Source organism: Schistocerca nitens, chromosome 6 (genome assembly GCF_023898315.1).
Source record: "Schistocerca nitens isolate TAMUIC-IGC-003100 chromosome 6, iqSchNite1.1, whole genome shotgun sequence".
Classification (NCBI taxonomy): Eukaryota; Metazoa; Arthropoda; class Insecta; order Orthoptera; family Acrididae; genus Schistocerca; species Schistocerca nitens.
This window is the reverse complement of record NC_064619.1, coordinates 659,144,439-659,167,425: the sequence shown is the minus strand read 5'-3', so window position 1 is coordinate 659,167,425 and position 22,987 is coordinate 659,144,439. Positions and strand designations below refer to the sequence as shown.

Genomic DNA, 22,987 nt, shown 5'->3' with positions numbered 1-22,987 from the left:
AATCCTATTCAGTACCTCCTCATTAGTTATGTGGTCTACCCATCTAATCTTCAGCATTCTTCTGTAGCAGCACATTTCGAAAGCTTCTATTCTCTTCTTGTCCAAACTATTTACCGTCCATGTTTCACTTCCATACATGGCTACACTCCATACAAATACTTTCAGAAATGACTTCCTGACACTTAAATCTATACTCGATGTTAACAAATTTCTCTTCTTCAGAAACGCTTTCCTTGCCATTGCCAGTCTACATTTTATATCCTCTCTACTTCTACCATCATCAGTTATTTTGCTCCCCAAATAGCAAAACTCCTTTACTACTTTAAGTGTCTCATTTCCTAATCTAATTCCCTCAGCATCACCCGACTTAATTCGACTACATTCCATTATCCTCGTTTTGCTTTTGTTGATGTTCATCTTATATCCTCCCTTCAAGACACCATCCATTCCGTTCAACTGCTCTTCCAAGTCCTTTGGTGTCTCTGACAGAATTACAATGTCATCGGCGAACCTCAAGGTTTTTATTTCTTCTCCATGGATTTTAATTCCTACTATGAATTTTTCTTTTCTTTCCTTTACTGGTTGCTCAATATACAGATTGAATAACATCGGGGAGAGGCTACAACCCTGTGTTACTCCCTTCCCAACCACTGCTTCCCTTTCATGTCCCTCGACTCATAACTGCCATCTGGTTTCTGTACAAATTGTAAATAGCCTTTCACTCCCTGTATTTTACCCCTGCCACCTTTAGAATTTGAAAGAGAGTATCCAGTCAACCTTGTCAAAAGCTTTCTCTAAATCTACAAATGCTAGAAACGTAGGTTTGCCTTTCCTTAATCTTTCTTCTAAGATAAGTCGTAAGGTCAGTATTGCCTCAAGTGTTCCAGTATTTCTACGGAATCCAAACTGATCTTCCCCGAGGTCGGCTTCTACTAGTTTTTCCATTCGTCTGTAAGGAATTCGTGTTAGTATTCTGCAGCTGTGGCTTATTAAACTGATTGTTCGGTAATTCTCACATCTGTCAACACCTGCTTTCTTTGGGATTGGAATTATTATATTCTTCTTGAAGTCTGAGGGTATTTCGCCTGTTTCATACATCTTGCTCACCAGATGGTAGAGTTTTGTCAGGACTGGCTCTCCCAAGGCCGTCAGTAGTTCCAATGGAATGTTGTCTACTCCGGGGGCCTTGTTTTGACTCAGGTCTTTCAGTGCTCTGTCAAACTCTTCACGCAGTATCGTATCTCCCATTTCATCTTCATCTACATCCTCTTCCATTTCCATAATATTGTCCTCAAGTACATCGCCCTTGTATAGACCCTCTGTATACTCCTTCCACCTTTCTGCTTTCCCTTCTTTGCTTACAACTGGGTTTCCATCTGAGCTTTTGATGTTCATACAAGTGGTTCTCTTATCTCCAAAGGTCTCTAATTTTCCTGTAGGCAGTATCTATCTTACCCCTAGTGAGATAAGCCTCTACATCCTTACATTTGTCCTCTAGCCATCCCTGCTTAGCCATTTTGCACTTCCTGTCGATCTCATTTTTGAGACGTTTGTATTCCTTTTTGCCTGCTTCATTTACTGCATTTTTATATTTTCTCCTTTCATCAATTAAATTCAATATTTCTTCTGTTACCCAAGGATTTCTACTAGCCCTCGTCTTTTTACCTACTTGATCCTCTGCTGCCTTCACAACTTCATCCCTCAAAGCTACCCATTCTTCTTCTACTGTATTTCTTTCCCCCATTCCTGTCAATTGTTCCCTTATGCTCTCCCTGAAACTCTGTACAATCTCTGGTTCTTTCAGTTTATCCAGGTCCCATCTTAAATTCCCACCTTTCTGCAGTTTCTTCAGTTTTAATCTACAGGTCATAACCAATAGATTGTGGTCAGAGTTCACATCTGCCCCTGGAAATGTCTTACAATTTAAAACCTGGTTCCTAAATCTCTGTCTTACCATTATATAATCTATCTGATACCTTTTAGTATCTCCAGGGTTCTTCCATGTATACAACCTTCTATCATGATTCTTAAACCAAGTGTTAGCTATGATTAAGTTGTGCTCTGTGCAAAATTCTACCAGGCGGCTTCCTCTTTCATTTCTTCCCCCCAATCCATATTCACCTACTACGTTTCCTTCTCTCCCTTACCCTACACTCGAATTCCAGTCACCCATGACTATTAAATTTTTGTCTCCCTTCACTATCTGAATAATTTCTTTTATTTCATCATACATTTCTTCAATTTCTTTGTCATCTGCAGAGCTAGTTGGCATATAAACTTGTACTACTGTAGTAGGTGTGGGCTTCGTATCTATCTTGGCCACAATAATGCGTTCACTAAGCTGTTTGTAGTAGCTTACCCGCGTTCCTATTTTCCTATTCATTATTAAACCTACTCCTGCATTACCCCTATCTGACTGTGTTTATAACCCTGTAGTCACCTGACCAGAAGTCTTGTTCCTCCTGCCACCGAACTTCACTAATTCCCACTATATCTAACTTTAACCTATCCATTTCCCTTTTCAAATTTTCTAACCTACCTGCCCAATTAAGGGACCTGACATTCCATGCTCCAATCCGTAGAACGCCAGTTTTCTTTCTCCTGATAACGACATCCTCTTGAGTAGTCCCCGCCCGGAGATCCGAATGGGGGACTATTTTACCTCCGGAATATTTTACCCAAGAGGACGCCATCATCATTTAATCATACAGTAAAGCTGCATGCCCTCGGGAAAAAATTACGGCCGTAGTTTCCCCTTGCTTTCAGCGGTTCGCAGTACCAGCACAGCAAGGCCGTTTTGGTTATTGTTACAAGGCCAGATCAGTCAATCATCCAGACTGTTGCCCTTGCAACTACTGAAAAGGCTGCTGCCCCTCTTCAGGAACCACACGTTTGTCTGGCCTCTCAACAGATACCCCTCCGTTGTGGTTGTACCTACGGTACGGCTATCTGTATCGCTGAGGCACGCAAGCCTCCCCACCAACGGCAAGGTCCATGTTAAATCAGTAAGTGGCTCGAAACAGCATATCCAGACACTCCGGGATGATGATGGCATTTAAACAGAGGACGACACGCATAAAGCTGAAATACTGAACACCTTTTTTCAAAGCTGTTTCACAGAGGAAGACCGCACTGCAGTTCCTTCTCTAAATCCTCTCACAAACAAAAAAATAGCTGACATCAAAATAAGTGTCCAAGGAATAGAAAAGCGACTGGAATCACTCAGAGGAAAGTCCACTGGACCTGACGGGATACCAATTCGATTCTACACAGAATACGCGAAAGAACTTGCCCCCTTCTAACAGCCGTGTACCACAAGTCTCTAGACGAACGGAAGGTTCCAAATGATTGGAAAAGAGCACAGGTAGTCCCAGTCTTCAAGAAGGGTCGTCGAGCAGATGCGCAAAACTATAGACCTATATCTCCGACGTCGATCTGTTGTAGAATTTTAGAACATGTTTTTTGCTCGAGTATCATGTCGTTTTTGGAAACCCAGAATCTTCTCTGTAGGAATCAACATGGATTCCGGAAACAGCGATCGTGTGAGACCCAACTCGCTTTATTTGTTCACGAGATCCAGAAAATATTAGATACAGACTCCCAGGTAGATGCTATTTACCTTGACTTCCGGAAGGCGTTCGATACAGTTCCGCACTGTCACCTGATAAAGTAAGAGCCTACGGAATATCAGACCAGCTGTGTGGCTGGATTGAAGAGTTTTTAGCAAACAGAACACAGCATGTCGTTATCAATGGAGAGACGCCTACAGACGTTAAAGTAACCTCTGGCGTGCCACAGGGGAGTGTTATTGGACCATTGCTTTTCGCAATATATATAAATGACCTGGCAGATAGTGTCTGAAGTTCCATGCGGCTTTTCACAGATGATGCTGTAGTATACATAGAAGTTGCAGCATTAGAAAATAGTAGCGAAATGCAGGAAGATATGCAGCAGACAGTCACTTGGTGCAGGGAGTGGCAACTGATCCTTAACATAGACGAATGTAATGTATTGCGAGAACATAGAGAGAAGGATCCTTTATTGTATGATTATATGATAGCGGAAAAAACACTGGTAGCAGTTACTTCTGTAAAATATCTGGGAGTATGAGTGCGAAACGAGGCGGGTACCAGGTTGAGATTCATTGGGGGAGTCCTTAGAAAATGTAGTCCACCAACAAAGGAGGTGGCTTACAAAACACTCTTTCAACCTATACTTTAGTATTCTTCATCAGTGTGGGATCCATACCAGATCAGGTTCACAGAGCAGATAGAGAAGATCCAAAGAAGAGCGGCGCGTTTCGTCACAGGGTTATTTGGTAACCGTGATAGCGTTACGGAGATGTTTAGCAAACTCAAGTGGCAGACTCTGCAAGAGAGGCACTCTGCATCGCGGTGTAGCTTGCTCGCCAGGCTTCGAGAGGGTGCGTTTCTGGATGAGTTATTGAATATATTGCTTTCCCCTACTTATACCTCCTGAGGAGATCACGAATGTAAAATTAGAGAGATTCGAGCGCGCACAGAGGCTTTCAGACAGTCATCCTTCCCGCGAACCGTACGTGACTGGAACAGAAAAGGGAGGTAATGACAGTGGCACGTAAAGTGCCCTCCGCCACACACCGTTGGGTGGCTTGTGCAGTATAAATGTAGATGTAGATAGTTCTTGTGCCAGTGTTTATCTAGAGGGTAAGGATAACACGAGGGAAGCAAGATAGCCAAACATTGATAAAAATCATGATTACTTCTATGTGACAATACCAATTAAAGAATAGACATTTGTCTACAATCCATACTGTCGCACTGTGCATTGCATTGTATTGTATTGTATTATGAAACAATGGAATACTGTAAGATAAAAAATATTAAATGTCACATATACTTTCTTAGATTTCCTGCATTGTAGTAATCATAAAGCAGCCTTCCATGAACAATGGTTTACCTGAGAGTCAAAAACAGTTCAAAGTAGCCCTCTTTGAAATGGCAGAATCAACTGTTGCTTTGTAATCCTGTGTTCCTGCTTGTATCAGCCTCTTGTTACCTCAGTTTCTTTTCCATCTCTGTATTAAACCTTTCCTCCATTTTCCACAAGACTTTTGAAGAAGGAATTCAAAGAAAATTTCAAGATACAAATTCAACTGTTTCTTAATGAGCGCACCTGCTGCTCCAGAGTCAACAGTTGCTAAACTGCATTCTTACATCCTGGCATATTAGGTATAGGAGTGATGACACATTACAGACAGCTGTTAAGGTAATACATTTATTTCACATAAATCAGTTCACATTAAAAGAGAAACACACAAGTTCAATACAGCCCACACACATTATATAACAAATTGTTTTTTTAAAAAGATTACATTATTATCCAGACCACACATCAATCACAATGGTCAACAATTAATAGATGTATCATAGCAAAATCATTGTGTGCAGTGGCAAGAACTAGCACATCTGCTTCAGGGCTTCATCTATGTCATCGGACAAGGACAGCAATTTCCGCCAAGCACTTGCTGTCAGGCTAATTCCTGTAGAGAAAAGGAACACTTTGGTAATTTTGTATTTAATAGTCAACAAATTAACAATTAACAGGAAGGAGAGAGAGAGTAGTAATCATTTTCATTAAAGCATAACACTGAAAGTTTATTAAGAAAACTAAATCCATACTGACAACTTCATTCCTGAATAATTAAGTGATAGGTGCCCCATTACAGTAAACAAAATTAACATTTCCTAATGCACATCAAATGCTTGCTCACAAATGGACTCAAACCATAACTGCTTCTCAAAAAGTATGCTGGATACTATTGTCCATCTCATCAAAAAAACAGCCCATTTCAATACAGTATAAAAAACTAACAGTAGCAAGTAAAAAAAATGATGACCACAGTTCTAATTTACGTTTGGAAGAACTTAGATCTGTAAATTAATCACAAGAAACAGCCACTAATGAAACACAAATTCAGCCTTTATGAAGTATAACCATTCTTACCTATTCAAAAGTACATGAAACCCTATAGCAAAAACATAAGAACACTTAAACAATTCTCAGGAGGAGGAAAGCTCAAAGCAATCACAGAATTTGAAAATACAAATATCTCAATGCAACACTAGATTTCTTCTTATAAACATTCAGTCTTCTATTAGCGAATAAAGTCAAGAACAAAAAGTACAACTTCAGATGTGAAAATACGTTGGAAGGGAAGTTAAATGACATCCTACATGAGTATCATGACAAGTGCATTAAAGAAGAAAAAGAATTATAAGCTACACAAGTCATGTTGCAGACAGGCACAATTAAAAGACACTTACGTAAAGCTTTCAGCCACAGCCTCCATCAGTAAAGAAAGACACCATTGTCACACACAAGCAAGCACACCTCACACACAACTGCCAACTCCAGCATCTCGGGCCAGAATGCAACTATCACATACGATCTGGAGGGGGTGGGGAAGGGGAAGTGATAGTGTACAAGTGGGGAGAGGGATGAACAGTCTGGTAGAGTGTGCACGGACTAGTTTACCAACAGGCGCAGCATCAGTAGATTGTGGGGCAGGGCGGAGGGGAAAAAAAAAGGAGAGGAGTGGGGAAAGACTAAAGACAGGTGGATGCATTGGCACAGGGCTGCAAATGAACAGGGCGGGAGATGAGAATGGCTAGGAAATGCTAAATCAGAGGGAACAGAAACTGTTGGGTGAAGGGTGTGGGGACAGTATGTTACCTTAGGTTGAGGCCAGAGTAATCATGGGAGTAGAGAATGTACTCAAAGGATAACTCCCATCTGTGCATTTTTGAAAAGCTGGTGGTGGAGGGGACGATCCAGATGGCTCAGGTAGTAAAGCAGCAACTGAAATTAAGTGTGTGATGTTCGGCTGCATGTTGTGCCACAGGGTGGTCTACTTTCCTCTTGGCCACAGCTTGGCAGTGGCCATTCATCCTGGTGGACAGCTGGCTGGTAGTCAACCATGTAAAAAGCTGTGCAACAATTGCAGTAGAGCTAGTAAATGATATGGGTGCTCTCACAGACAGTCTGGCCCCTGATTGAGTAGGATAAACCTGTAACAGGACTGGAATAGAAGTGTTGGGAAGGTGGATTGGGAATGTTTTCCACCTGGGTCTTCCCCAGGGATATGATCCTTGTGGCAAGGGGTTGGGATTGGTAGAGGCACAGGGATGGACTAGGCTAAGATGATGATGATGAGGTTGGGCTGGCAACAGAACAACTTTAGGAGGGGTGGGAAGCACACTCCTGGAAATGGAAAAAAGAACACATTGACACCGGTGTGTCAGACCCACCATACTTGCTCCGGACACTGCGAGAGGGCTGTATAAGCAATGATCACACGCACGGCACAGCGGACACACCAGGAACCGCGGTGTTGGCCGTCGAATGGCGCTAGCTGCGCAGCATTTGTGCACTGCCGCCGTCAGTGTCAGCCAGTTTGCCGTGGCATACGGAGCTCCATCGCAGTCTTTAACACTGGTAGCATGCCGCGACAGCGTGGACGTGAACCGTATGTGCAGTTGACGGACTTTGAGCGAGGGCGTATAGTGGGCATGCGGGAGGCCGGGTGGACGTACCGCCGAATTGCTCAACACGTGGGGCGTGAGGTCTCCACAGTACATCGATGTTGTCGCCAGTGGTCGGCGGAAGGTGCACGTGCCCGTCGACCTGGGACCGGACCGCAGCGACGCACGGATGCACGCCAAGACCGTAGGATCCTACGCAGTGCCGTAGGGGACCGCACCGCCACTTCCCAGCAAATTAGGGACACTGTTGCTCCTGGGGTATCGGCGAGGACCATTCGCAACCGTCTCCATGAAGCTGGGCTACGGTCCCGCACACCGTTAGGCCGTCTTCCGCTCACGCCCCAACATCGTGCAGCCCGCCTCCAGTGGTGTCGCGACAGGCGTGAATGGAGGGACGAATGGAGACGTGTCGTCTTCAGCGATGAGAGTCGCTTCTGCCTAGGTGCCAATGATGGTCGTATGCGTGTTTGGCGCCGTGCAGGTGAGCGCCACAATCAGGACTGCATACGACCGAGGCACACAGGGCCAACACCCGGCATCATGGTGTGGGGAGCGATCTCCTACACTGGCCGTACACCACTGGTGATCGTCGAGGGGACACTGAATAGTGCACGGTACATCCAAACCGTCATCGAACCCACCGTTCTACCATCCCTAGACCGGCAAGGGAACTTGCTGTTCCAACAGGACAATGCACGTCTGCATGTATCCCGTGCCACCCAACGTGCTCTAGAAGGTGTAAGTCAACTACCCTGGCCAGCAAGATCTCCGGATCTGTCCCCCATTGAGCATGTTTGGGACTGGATGAAGCGTCGTCTCACGCGGTCTGCACGTCCAGCACGAACGCTGGTCCAACTGATGCGCCAGGTGGAAATGGCATGGCAAGCCGTTCCACAGGACTACATCCAGCATCTCTACGATCGTCTCCATGGGAGAATAGCAGCCTGCATTGCTGCGAAAGGTGGATATACACTGTACTAGTGCCGACATTGTGCATGCTCTGTTGCCTGTGTCTATGTGCCTGTGGTTCTGTCAGTGTGATCATGTGATGTATCTGACCTCAGGAATGTGTCAATAAAGTTTCCCCTTCCTGGGACAATGAATTCACGGTGTTCTTATTTCAATTTCCAGGAGTGTATATTGGCTAGCATGTCCCTCATTTCAGGGGCATGATGATAGGTAATCAAAGAACTCATGATGGATGGGTTTCAGTTGTTCCAGGCTGGAGTGGTACTGGGTGATGAAGGGGGCACTCCTCTGTGGATGGTTCTTGGGGGTGGTGTGATGATTGGGGGTGTGAGGAGGAAATGGCACGTTAGATCTGTTTACGAACTAAATCCGTGATACAGTGCCTGTCTGAATGCCCATTCTCATCTCCCACACTTTATTTGCAGTCCTCTGCCAGCATATCCACCCATCTTCTCTCTTCCCCCCCACTCCTTTTTTTCTCCACCTCTGCCCCACAACTCCTGACACTCCACCTGGTGGCAGTTTAGACCCTGCACACTCAACCAGACAGTGTTCGTCTCTCCTCATCTGTAGACTACTATCCCTCTCCCTTCCCCATCCTCTTCCGACTGTTGCTTGCAACCCCCACAATACCTGCATTCCTGTGTCTGTGTGTCTGTGTGTCTGTGTGTGTCTGTGTGTGTCTGTGTGTCTGTGTGTCTGTGTGTGTCTGTGTGTGTCTGTGTGTGTCTGTGTGTGTCTGTGTGTGTCTGTGTGTGTCTGTGTGTGTCTGTGTGTGTCTGTGTGTGTCTGTGCGTCTGTGTGTGTCTGTGCGTCTGTGTGTGTCTGTGCGTCTGTGTGTGTCTGTGCGTCTGTGTCTGTGCGTCTGTGTCTCTGTGCGTCTGTGTCTCTGTGCGTCTGTGTCTCTGTGCGTCTGTGTCTCTGTGCGTCTGTGTCTCTGTGCGTCTGTGTCTCTGTGCGTCTGTGTCTCTGTGCGTCTGTGTCTCTGTGCGTCTGTGCGTCTGTGCGTCTGTGCGTCTGTGCGTCTGTGCGTCTGTGCGTCTGTGTCTCTGTGCGTCTGTGTCTCTGTGCGTCTGTGTCTCTGTGCGTCTGTGTCTCTGTGTGTCTGTGTCTCTGTGTGTCTGTGTCTCTGTGTGTCTGTGTCTCTGTGTGTCTGTGTCTCTGTGTGTCTGTGTCTCTGTGTGTCTGTGTCTCTGTGTGTCTGTGTCTCTGTGTGTCTGTGTCTCTGTGTGTCTGTGTCTCTGTGTGTCTGTGTCTCTGTGTGTCTGTGTCTCTGTGTGTCTGTGTCTCTGTGTGTCTGTGTCTCTGTGTGTCTGTGTCTCTGTGTGTCTGTGTCTCTGTGTGTCTGTGTCTCTGTGTGTCTGTGTCTCTGTGTGTCTGTGTCTCTGTGTGTCTGTGTCTCTGTGTGTCTGTGTCTCTGTGTGTCTGTGTCTCTGTGTGTCTGTGTCTCTGTGTGTCTGTGTCTCTGTGTGTCTGTGTCTCTGTGTGTCTGTGTCTCTGTGTGTCTGTGTCTCTGTGTGTCTGTGTCTCTGTGTGTCTGTGTCTCTGTGTGTCTGTGTCTCTGTGTGTCTGTGTCTCTGTGTGTCTGTGTCTCTGTGTGTCTGTGTCTCTGTGTGTCTGTGTCTCTGTGTGTCTGTGTCTCTGTGTGTCTGTGTCTCTGTGTCTCTGTGTCTCTGTGTCTCTGTGTGTCTGTGTCTCTGTGTGTCTGTGTCTCTGTGTGTCTGTGTCTCTGTGTGTCTGTGTCTCTGTGTGTCTGTGTCTCTGTGTGTCTGTGTCTCTGTGTGTCTGTGTCTCTGTGTGTCTGTGTCTCTGTGTGTCTGTGTCTCTGTGTGTCTGTGTCTCTGTGTGTCTGTGTCTCTGTGTGTCTGTGTCTCTGTGTGTCTGTGTCTCTGTGTGTCTGTGTCTCTGTGTGTCTGTGTCTCTGTGTGTCTGTGTCTCTGTGTGTCTGTGTCTCTGTGTGTCTGTGTCTCTGTGTGTCTGTGTCTCTGTGTGTCTGTGTCTCTGTGTGTGTGTCTGTGTCTCTGTGTGTGTGTCTGTGTCTCTGTGTGTGTGTCTGTGTCTCTGTGTGTGTGTCTGTGTCTCTGTGTGTGTGTCTGTGTCTCTGTGTGTGTGTCTGTGTCTCTGTGTGTGTGTCTGTGTCTCTGTGTGTGTGTCTGTGTCTCTGTGTGTGTGTCTGTGTCTCTGTGTGTGTGTCTGTGTCTCTGTGTGTGTGTCTGTGTCTCTGTGTGTGTGTCTGTGTCTCTGTGTGTCTGTGTCTCTGTGTGTGTGTCTGTGTCTCTGTGTGTCTGTGTCTCTGTGTGTCTGTGTCTCTGTGTGTCTGTGTCTCTGTGTGTCTGTGTCTCTGTGTGTCTGTGTCTCTGTGTGTCTGTGTCTCTGTGTGTCTGTGTCTCTGTGTGTCTGTGTCTCTGTGTGTCTGTGTCTCTGTGTGTCTGTGTCTCTGTGTGTCTGTGTCTCTGTGTGTCTGTGTCTCTGTGTGTCTGTGTCTCTGTGTGTCTGTGTCTCTGTGTGTCTGTGTCTCTGTGTGTCTGTGTCTCTGTGTGTCTGTGTCTCTGTGTGTCTGTGTCTCTGTGTGTCTGTGTCTCTGTGTGTCTGTGTCTCTGTGTGTCTGTGTCTCTGTGTGTCTGTGTCTCTGTGTGTCTGTGTCTCTGTGTGTCTGTGTCTCTGTGTGTCTGTGTCTCTGTGTCTCTGTGTCTCTGTGTCTCTGTGTGTCTGTGTCTCTGTGTCTCTGTGTCTCTGTGTCTCTGTGTCTCTGTGTCTCTGTGTCTCTGTGTCTCTGTGTCTCTGTGTCTCTGTGTCTCTGTGTCTCTGTGTCTCTGTGTCTCTGTGTCTCTGTGTCTCTGTGTCTCTGTGTCTCTGTGTCTCTGTGTCTCTGTGTGTCTGTGTCTCTGTGTGTCTGTGTCTCTGTGTGTCTGTGTCTCTGTGTGTCTGTGTCTCTGTGTCTCTGTGTCTCTGTGTCTCTGTGTCTCTGTGTCTCTGTGTCTCTGTGTGTCTGTGTCTCTGTGTGTCTGTGTCTCTGTGTGTCTGTGTCTCTGTGTGTCTGTGTCTCTGTGTGTCTGTGTCTCTGTGTGTCTGTGTCTCTGTGTGTCTGTGTCTCTGTGTGTCTGTGTCTCTGTGTGTCTGTGTCTCTGTGTGTCTGTGTCTCTGTGTGTCTGTGTCTCTGTGTGTCTGTGTCTCTGTGTGTCTGTGTCTCTGTGTGTCTGTGTCTCTGTGTGTCTGTGTCTCTGTGTGTCTGTGTCTCTGTGTGTCTGTGTCTCTGTGTGTCTGTGTCTCTGTGTGTCTGTGTCTCTGTGTGTCTGTGTCTCTGTGTGTCTGTGTCTCTGTGTGTCTGTGTCTCTGTGTGTCTGTGTCTCTGTGTGTCTGTGTCTCTGTGTGTCTGTGTCTCTGTGTGTCTGTGTCTCTGTGTGTCTGTGTCTCTGTGTGTCTGTGTCTCTGTGTGTCTGTGTGTCTGTGTCTCTGTGTGTCTGTGTCTCTGTGTGTCTGTGTCTCTGTGTGTCTGTGTCTCTGTGTGTCTGTGTCTCTGTGTCTCTGTGTGTCTGTGTCTCTGTGTGTCTGTGTCTCTGTGTCTCTGTGTGTCTGTGTCTCTGTGTGTCTGTGTCTCTGTGTGTCTGTGTCTCTGTGTGTCTGTGTCTCTGTGTGTCTGTGTCTCTGTGTGTCTGTGTCTCTGTGTGTCTGTGTCTCTGTGTGTCTGTGTCTCTGTGTCTCTGTGTGTCTGTGTCTCTGTGTGTCAGACGAAGGCTGTGCCCAAAAGCTTTATGTAAGTGTCTTAATTGTGCCTTTCTGCAACTTACCACGTCTTCCCTACGATAAGTAGCAATCTGTGTTTTCCTAAATTGCTGATATTCCTACCTGGAGTTTCCATTGTTTGAATTAAAAGCTAGGTATATTTTTGCACAAAGAAAGATTACAGAGAGAAAAATTCTTTAAGTGTACAACTTCCGTACAAGAAAATTAAAAAATATTAAGTGTGCAGCACTGGGTTTAATAGGAAACAATTCTTGTTGAATTTTATTCTAAGTCTTATTTCATTCTCAACTGCAGCTAGCCACTGAGTTTGTTAGCTGCCTAGCTGCATTACTTTCTGTCAGCAGTTTACAAGCAGGACACCTGTTGCGAAAACCACTAGTTCTGATCAGTTCAAACCACCACAGTAGGTATGCCAAACAATCATGAGCACCAGATAGGCCGTGTGGGGCAACTTCGTCTCAACATCTGGTAAGGCAAGGTTCCTCCACTTATCCGTTCACCTTTATTGGCTCACAGCACGCCTTCCACTACTACTCTGATCTCTATGTCTATACTTTGATAAAAATACAATAAATCTTGAGCCATGGTAACAAATAGAGTTCTATGTCATTCTACCCCTTGCCCTTCCTCCATAAAGAAGACTGCTCGACCAGCCATGGACAGGTGACGTCAATCATTAGTTGCACTCTTTAGTTACAGGTCAACACCAAACTTGGATGGAGCAGTAGCAGTTTAACTTTACTGCCCGTGGGGCGTTATTTTAGCATGTGAGTTGCATGTTCTTGATTTCGGCACCCCAAGCATCCATAGTAAGTGCGGTCAGACTCCATGCAGTCTCTGTAGTACATTTCCTCTGTACAGATTCCACAGTTGCCATTAGCGACCTCTCATCTGTACCACTGTTACCACATACTAGTCGAGGTTTCACATGCCAATGTCGTGGTGCTGCCACCGTGACACAATCTTCCACAACACCGGCCACAATGCCGCATCACCATATATAGCTGCCATCCCTTTCACCTTCAATGCAATACAGTCTTTGACGCTGCGGACACCAATCCCTGTACCTAAACTGGCATGAAAAACAGAAAGACAGGCCTGTAATTTGTGTTTCCCCGAAACCGCATATCCTGGTGTTATACCAACATTCCTAAAAAACAACATAGGGTAGTAATGTTCTCAAGCCCGCATCAGAATTCCAGGTAGCCAAAACTATGTATCATGTTTTATTGATATTCATGTACACTATGCGTCATTTTATTCTGTGTCCTGAAATTCATCGAATGAATTAGCAACTTAATTTTCATGGTTAGTCCCATTATGGGCAATTCCTTCCATGGGTTTCTTGACAGTTAATCTGTGTATTTCCCATGCAAAAGCATTGGATATACATTTGATACAAAGTTGCATTATCTGTTATTAAACTGCCTGTACTTAGCTGCCAATGGTCCCTCTCTTTGAAAAGGTTAAGAACCATTTTTCAAGATCTTGCCTTTCCAGTCCCTTAAGTTTAAAACTATGTTGAATGTTTTGCTGACATCACAAACACACTGGTATTCTCAATATACACTATCATTTAAGTGAATTTAAACCTGTAATGAAATCCATTGTCTTAATTATAAGTTTAGTATGTGGTAAGTACTAAAGGTGTTTTGATATGTTTACTGAGGTCATATAACATGACAATTATAGGAAATTTATTAAACTTTAATTCAGAAGGATTATGGGAGCAATATATTTTCAGCAGTATCAATGCATTATGTTTCATAAAAATGAAGAGGGAGAATTCACTGTGAAAAGTGTTGTTATAATGTTGTCACCACACAAAACAGTAACGTTGCCACAAAATTTATGAGGAAATCTGAATTGTGCTAGATGTCATAGGAACACAGCTGTTACGAAACACTGTCTACCTTCCTGCTGGTCACCTGTCTAAGCACTGTGGCAATTATGGTCCACTGGTCTATCAAGAAAAACCAGCTGGTTACAGTGCAAATAGGGAGTTTTTGAATCACAGCACAAAACATGCAAGGAAACATCACACACACACACACACACACACACACACACACACACACACACACCCCTTACTTACACAACCTTAACAGCCCAGCTGACTTCACGACAGCTGGAGCCTGTAGTTCATTCACAGTATTTCCAGTAACCACTATGCCTGTTGCATTAATATTTTCGCATTAATTCGCCCTGTATCTGCCATCATATTTTTTTGTCTGTTAAGTAAACCAGGCATATGAGTATTCTAACTTCATCCTTTGTTATTGTATTTTCTACAATAATATTTTCACACCTTTTTTGGCTTTGCAGAGTAACCTTTTACTTCTTTGACTTTAAACTTAGCCATGTGCTAAGACTTGCGCGAGAGATCTGATCACTAAACTGTATGTTGTACAGGGAATTTCAGATTCCATTTATTAAATGAGCCTGTTGAGTGCAAGTGTACCTATAGGGTCACTTGGCCAATTTCGCTGCACACTTCCTTAGTTACTCACGTACCTCGCACTTTACTGGAATATTGGAAGTCCATCACTTGAGTAACCCAGCTTTACTCTGACATAAGGCATGTATTTGGCGACACACGCTGTCAGAGACGTGTTTATTTATGTACCGCCAGCATGTGAAGGAGGAAATATGCATTAAATTACGAATACGTACTTTGAACCAAATTTAGCCACATTTTAGTAATAGTCTTGATATCAAGTTCATTTAGTCACATTGGGTAGTGGTTTTTTTCTTTTTTTTTTATCAGGAAGTCCTTAATGGAGAACCATGTTGGAGTATATTTAACATCGAGCGAAGTTCCTAAATATCACTTGCCTACTGGTACAACAACCATTACACATGTCCACACGTACGATGTCACCTCACCACACAGTTTAAAGCATACAGCTGCAGTGGAACCCGAGTGGTAACACTGTGTGAACCCTACCAACTGCTTGTACTGGATCACTGAACACTGTTTGCAAGTCTGGTCACAGCTGCATTACTGCTATAACAATCTTTCTCAACATCCACAAACATCCCAATCATGTCTACACTGATTAAAATCTGAACTCTAGAGCTGTCACATTCACACATTACACTGAAAATCCTTAATATTACTCTTCTACAACAATTTTACCTTATCTGCCACTTATCCAAAAATCACTGTTACCTTACATTACTACAAGTTATTACTTCTAATACTTCAAGAACAAACCACTAGATATGATTTACTGCTTTGACATTCACACTTCATGATCTTTGAGAGTTTTCAATTCTTTTACCATTCAAGACATTAAATGTTATATCAATATTTATTTAATTTACACTGACAAATGCTGCAGCAGCTAGCTACAACATGGAAGAATCTGAGAATAAAGAAGTGAAAAATATCTTACTGCCTTTTTATACGTTATGAAAAGATAGTGTTTAATTTACAAATATTACATCTACAAGAACGGTTCCTGCCTCCCTAGGTTACCAGAGCCAGTGAGATCCTGATATGCCACTGCCACGTAGATTATTACGTATGTTGTGTACAATACGACTACACTTTGCACTACTTAGTTATAAAAGTTATTCTCTCTCTGATTATTTGGCTTACTATACATTTATGTCCTACAGTGTATGTTTGGTTAACAGAATCTTCCGTCAGTTCTTGGTAGAACATCATCATAATAAATGAAAGACACCAGTTTGCTATTGTTCTACAATATATTGTAGAACAAAAGCAAACTGGCACTTTTCATTTATTGTATGTTTGGCCTTACAGGGCATGTTTACGAAATTTTGCTACTGACGTTGAGTACCAAAATACCTCCCTGGCTTTTAGCTTGATTTTTTTGTCTAGGGTAATCTTTTATAGATACTACTGAAATTAAGGGCTTGTCACCTTCATATCTGCTGGCAACTTTGTTAGGTGTGTTGCCCTTTTGTTACTTTTATTAAGTGACTTACTATGAGGACTTTGTACTTTGGAATTGGCACTTTAATTTCTTTGTTTTTGATGTATTTTGATTTTGTATTGGTAATACTCCTGCACATACTGTCATATCCCTTTCCCCTTTGCAAGGAACAATCTACATCCATTCCCTTGTTGTGAGTGAAATCTCTGCTACATTTGGAAGTTACTGTACCACCTTTTTCTGGTATGTATGCATGACAGATTCTGACACTATGCCCTACAAATTGTCCCAATTCCACTTCCTTAGAAACCTCCATGATTATCTGACACACCAACACTACTAATTACGAAACAATTGCTGTCATCTTTAATATTTTGGGCATGCTACTGCAAGCTTCAATTTCAATAGCTAACTTACACACAACTTGCACATATCTCCACAGTATATTTTACCACAACCTTTCGCACGAACCTCTGGAAGCTCTGCATAAATGGCCAATGTGCTGGATTACCTTGTGGGTTGGGCTAATGTTCACAGCCCTTGAACTGATAACTTTTATGTCTGTCCTGCACCTGCTATACCTTTTTCATATTGTGTATGAAATTTTTCTAGATACCACATCCATACACACATCTTGCGTTTCAACAAAACATTTTGCTGCATTAAACTCTAAGTTTCAGACCAGTAATTGCAATTTCAACTGCAGTGAACACCATAACTCCAGTCCTAATCACAAGTTATGCAGAAACTTGACAGTTTTTGTACTGAGCACAATTTGATTTCTAATTCTCTCCACCCAATCACTAGGTGCACTCTGCCACCTTCAGCAGTTAGATACAATGCGTTTGGGATTCACACTGACATTCTTCAGCAAGCTCATGATTTAATTATCAGTAAAGATAGACCTTTATTCATCTCGAGCATTGTATGCACTAAGTAGCACTTGTGCACTGATGTAATTTTTGCACCCATGTATCTCATCAAGTGCTTGCTGTCATTTCAATGGAAGTTACTATGCCACCTTGCCCATGTGTAATAATCAAGATATAGGAACCAGTAGTTTAAGCCACATAGTAACGGCATTATTTAAACAGTACCCCAGTCACAGTTTGCACCTTCATTCATTCAGGCTGGAATCTTGTGTCCCAAACATACCTAGTCACTCTAACGAGCAAAGAAATAATCTTCACCAGTCAATGTTGTGGATTTACCACCACGGACACTAACCTGTCAGTTCACTCACATTTCACTTTAATCACCAATCTGATGCCTTTTGTAAATTGTATCACTTGTGAGCAAACACACTGTAGCACATGCTACCAACTGGCATTATCACAATACAATACCCACTGAGTCACATCCACTGTCACTACCATGCCTCTAACCCCATCAATGTAATTGCTCTATAGGTTGGGTACTAGAAAAAAATATTGTGAAAGATCATGAGAAACAGACAGTATGTTAACCTCAGCCTGCAGGCCATTATCATCCTTGAAATGATTGAAGGTACAAGGTTTCCCATGTCAGCATGGCCTTGCCTCAGTATAAGTTGTGAAAAGTCACAGAATCACTGTCTGAGCATCCATTAGTTAAAGTTATGTAATTTCACCCTCACAACTGTCATGTGTGCCAAAATAATTACATGCAAATTTTTATGGAAAACCTCACCTAATTACAAGGTTAAAACACTCACTATTGTTTCCAGACACCTGTTACTTCTGTTATTTGGGGCCCTGAATGAATCTTGGTTGGAATAGTCAAAGAGTAGAAATTAGGATAAACCCTACAACACACATACAGCCTGCTGTATGTGGACAGCTGCCTGGGCCTTCCCTCATGTCCCTTGTGGGGGAGAGTTCAGCTCTTACTGTCAGATTTGTTAATAAATGCTTCACAAAATCTCCAAAATGTTTTGAAGAGAAAAGTGGGTGAAAGTTTTTCCACATATCCTAAAACCTGAACAAATACAATGGCACCTCAACACCTGCCATGACCACTGAAATGCAAAAGGCAGACAATCAAAAATAATAATCACAGGTAACAAGACTTATCAATATGAACATAACACTAAGTGCAAAATAGGGCTGTGATGGTTCCCCAAGGCCATACAAAATGCAAACATGATGTACAAGTTGAATGTCACAAAGGATTTTTCTGCAATTTTCACACAATTGTATGAACATTCTGTGTATGGTATTCAAGTGGCGGAGAATGTTTAATACCTGAAGCATTAAAACCAACATCATAAATTCTGTTTTCTTAATCCAGCCTTTAAGCTTTTTAGACTGAAAGGGTACACTGCCAAGTAAAACTCTACAAACATGCAGTTTTTCACTGTTGATCTCTATTTCCCATATCAGTTTCCACATTAGAAGGCTAGCTTATGGCCATCAGTCAAATTGGTATTACATACTGTAGGTATACAATCTCCACAACTTACAACACACCCATTATTTCACATTAGTTGCGGTCCTTTTAATGGTTATCAATTGGTTTTATATGTGCGCAGCTTGATTTTCAAAAACATGCGCTCATCAGAAATTCAGTTTTGGAAGTAAGATAAGAACCATTAAAAGGAGGAGGTGAGGTGACACGACCAAATATTGATGCCATATTTTCTTCCGTTTATGTTTGACAAGGGAAACTCCTACTGTACATTTTATTCTGAGGATATGCTTTTTCATAAGCTACTGACCTTCCTTTTCCTCAGTTTCTTACTTAATAAACCAGTGTTTCAGAATACTCTCACAATTGCATCTGCAGAATACTTTAGTGAGATGACACTGTGTAAACTTTGCTGTGCGTTTTAAAAAAGGGCAACAAGATAAATGAATTTGTCACTCATGTAGCTTTTCTAAAAGTTACAAGTTAACAAGCCACACTAAAGTTAGTCATTGGTTTTGTTGCACTTTCACCAGAATTCTTTTTAGATACTACCCAAAGCAGAAGTAATAGATCTCTCTGAATGATCACCATGCAAGTGTGAGCATGAAGGTTTTCTACTTAATATTTACAAAAAAACTTTAGCGCAGACTTCAGTTTAGAACGGCACTTCTCCTCTGGCACTCGGCATTTCCCCTACAGCACCAGCCCATAACCCCCACCACTACTTCTCTCCCCATATGTGTCTTGCCCATTGCACATCTACCAGCCACCTTATTCTGCTACACTATTCCTTCATTCTCACTGATGAAATCTAAATTGTCTGCTAGAACCGAAAATAATAATTTTGGCAATATGAAATTACTCTGCATGACTGCTTTCAATGTTTTGATTTTTTTCACAACTCAAAAGGCATACAAATTCTTCCAATAAAAATACTAAATTTTTAAGACAATTTGACTGGTTGGAGAAAAACCAAGTGGCAGTAGGAGAACACACACATATGGAAGAAAATTCCAGGTGGCACATGTGGTAAAGTGGGCACGACAGATTGACTTATGTAGAGCAAGCTCTGCAACAGGATACTGTGTTACCAGTATCTACACACTGCCCATTTCCACCCAGTTATTAGTTATAATGAATGGGCATAAGCAGAGGGCATATGGTATACTGGCAGCACCCAATATCCTGTTACAGATAATGCTCTGCAACACAACAGTCGTGGCCTCAGTGCCTGTTTTAGCGAAAGTGCAATGTGGATTCTTCCCCCAGACACCAGTTTCTCAGAACTCCAGAAGTGGTAACTCATTACAACATGTCTTTGTTCTCGTCACCCGTCTGGCCTTAATTATGTTCAGTCCCTTTTCCTCTTACCTTTACCACATACAGTGCATTTAGCTTTCCACACTTATTAACTCTAGAGCAACATTTTGCCAGTAATCGCTATCTTGCATTTTGCACTACCTTCTACACTTAAGCTCTCAGGTTTTCAAATCTCCCTTGATTCTTTCCAATTACGCTGCACTTATTCTCGACAGTGAGAAGTCAGTGAAACAGCACATGTAAACATGTCAATAGCGGTTCAGGAAAACCCAGGTACCATACTTAAACACATTCGCAGCACCTGGGGAGTCGTTAACTCATCCACTGTGGTTAAAGGTTTTGATGACAAGTTTTGTTATTGTGATGGTATTTTAGATAATGGAAGCTACAAAGTTCATTAGGTAATGGCACACAGAAGTACATGCATGCTGTACAACGAATTCCTGTGAAACACTGCTCTTCACTGGATTCCTGTAAAAAATTTACTACTCTTCATTGGTACATACTTCAACAAGGCTTTTAAATCATTGAGCAGTGTGAAGAAATGATACTAGGTGACCAACAAAAAGATATTTTTTACCTAGGCTTATTAAGTACACACAGTGCAAACTGCCTACTACAAGCTAAATTTAAACTTACTGTTATCAACTACCTATATTACATGAATATATTTGAGATGAATTAGCATGGAAAGTGCTACGAGGATAACATCTTAGACTTCATTAAATATCCGATATGGTTACAAGCTGCAAAGTATGTAGCCAACAAACATATGACTCAACACTGATAAAATAACCAGAAAACAAAGTTAGAGGATACTACAGTACCCCATAAAATCTAATGGCGATTCTGACAATTTCAAGTTCTAATGCAATCAATACCAACACTGACTGCAGAAAACATACTAAACTTTCTCATCCATGGTGTTTCTGAACAAAGTCCTGCGGAAATACGGAAGCGTCCGATCCCGCCCGTCTGCTTTGACCCATGACGTCACAAATATGGCGGAAACAAAAACAAACACACACACACTTACCACAAGAAGCCTAATGACACTAACGGGACAAGTGCGGGAAATGGGGTGTTTTGGGTGGGGGGCAAACTAAATATAAACAAATTTAGGCGCCTTGCGTAGCTACAACGTGTAAGTGAAGACAGCCATGCATGAATACCTACCCACCTCCCCAGGGGTCGTAACCCCTGCAACCCATAGAATATAAAGATGCTTCAGTAGCTGATTAGTGTTTGTCTTTTTTAAAAAATCTCACGGGATAGAACGAACAGATCAGAAAGATAAATATAATAAACTAAAACAGAAATTGGAGGAAACAGATGATTAAAATAAGTAATAAGTGTTTTTAAATTTTAAAAATCTCACGAGATAGAACGAACAGATCAGAAAAGTAAATAAAATAAGATAAAACAGAACTGGAGACAGCCACACTCAAACCAAACTCCGCACCATCATGACGTCACACACGACAACACCCTTACGTCACGGGTCAAAGCCAACGCGTGGGATCGGCCGCTTCTGTCGACCCAGTCCTGCAGCCCCATACAACTGTATGAATTATTGTAATATTTTAAATGTAATGATCTTAAAGACGTGTTGCATTTTACCCAAATTCCACTAAGCACAAACAGAACCTGTGAGTGTCCTAATGCTTTAAGAACATATAGCGACAGAAACTAAGATAAATAGGTTTCCATGACTAACCTTTCTTTCCTGGTTTTAGTTCACCATCATTTTCATAGTACTCTCTGATATCCACATAAACTTGGCCCCTAAATTCACGCACAGTGACAAACCTCTTCTTTTCCAACAGCCACTTGTGCTCATCATCACCACTGCCTCCACCACCTCCCCCACCACTTTTCCCTTTTGGTGCTGAACTGGCACCCTTACTCTTTTTAGATGGTGGTGGATTCACCTAAAAACAATGAAAAAATGTTACATGTGGGCAATATGATAAATGCATAGTAAAGCAAAAGCTGTTTGTTACTTTAGCTGTTGCTAAAGTTGAGATATGTAAATCTCCTTCACCCTTTTGTACCATTTAATCATTGCTGCCTCAAGTAGCCTGCAATGGCTCTCTACCCTGCCCCGCCCCTCCACACACACACACACACACACACACACACACACACACACTTCTTAAGATTCCACATTAATCTTTTTTCCTGTGGATACAGGAAATTTATACTCTTCCTACTAAAAGTAATTCAAATAAATATAAGATAAAAAAAACATGTTGCAATCCTAATTCTTTAAGCATATTACTACAGTACACTACTAGCAAGATATAAGTGGGGAATAAACTTAAAGCAACAAATTACAGATTAACGAAAAAGTGAGTGCCGTGCGGTAATACAGAGTGGTGACATGACTTCGCTTTCTTTATTTGAATGCTCACCATGACGAAGATAGTAAACCTTGCTCGACACAGAGCTACACTGAACGTTATCACATAGAAACAGCGTCATGTGGGACAAAAATCTGAAGTTCTTTCTTCTAAAAACGCAATTTATTTACCTCGTATTTTATATCACATTACTTTATCATTTATTAAAATCTTTAATATAATCAATATCGGCACAACAGTGTCGGTCTTACGCTCTTTATTTAACCCACCTCCCCAGATCTCAACGGTCTGATGTACTACATCTAGTTCAAGGAATGGTGCACAGAGAATTGTAGGCAAAAAAAAGGTCTAGGCTAAAACATTTATGAATTCTAAATCATTATCTTTCTCCCAATAGATCATAAAATTTTACTCACATCGTCTGGGCCAGAATCTGACGATGATGAATCTTCATCCTTAGTCTTCTTGGGCATGTTTCCTTAGCTGGAGGTTAATATGACATTAATGACAAAATTATACATACATATAACATAGCATAGCATAAAATATGTTTAAACTCTGAAACGTGATTTTAATGGCTGTACAATTCACCTCTGACAATCCTACTTACATCAATATCAACTTACTCTCACTTGAAAGATGAAACTATATTCTACTCTCTAATCGCAATCGGCGGCAATCCACGAAAACGATGGCCGTTTTACAGTGTAGCCAACAGTGACCGAAGTAAGGATCGAAAATATTATTAGGTTTTACAAAAAGTCTCTGAACTTGTTAC

At 42.4% G+C, this 22,987-nt stretch overlaps 1 protein-coding gene across 2 annotated transcripts; it reads right to left on the bottom strand.

Moving 5' to 3' along the window:
• Positions 1-5,250: 5,250 nt before the first annotated feature.
• Positions 5,251-22,920, bottom strand: LOC126262609 (RNA polymerase II transcriptional coactivator). Of its 2 annotated transcripts, none has more exons than XM_049959364.1 (4): positions 22,836-22,920; positions 22,626-22,692; positions 21,564-21,777; positions 5,251-5,521 (listed from the first exon to the last, which is right to left on the bottom strand). In XM_049959364.1, exons 2-4 carry the CDS (start codon positions 22,680-22,682, stop codon positions 5,439-5,441), a joined length of 354 nt encoding a protein of 117 aa, XP_049815321.1. In that variant the 5' UTR covers positions 22,683-22,692; positions 22,836-22,920; the 3' UTR covers positions 5,251-5,438. The 2 variants fall into 2 exon arrangements, with proteins under 2 accessions (XP_049815321.1, XP_049815319.1); XM_049959362.1 differs by having other exon boundaries at positions 22,820-22,913.
• Positions 22,921-22,987: the final 67 nt, after the last annotated feature.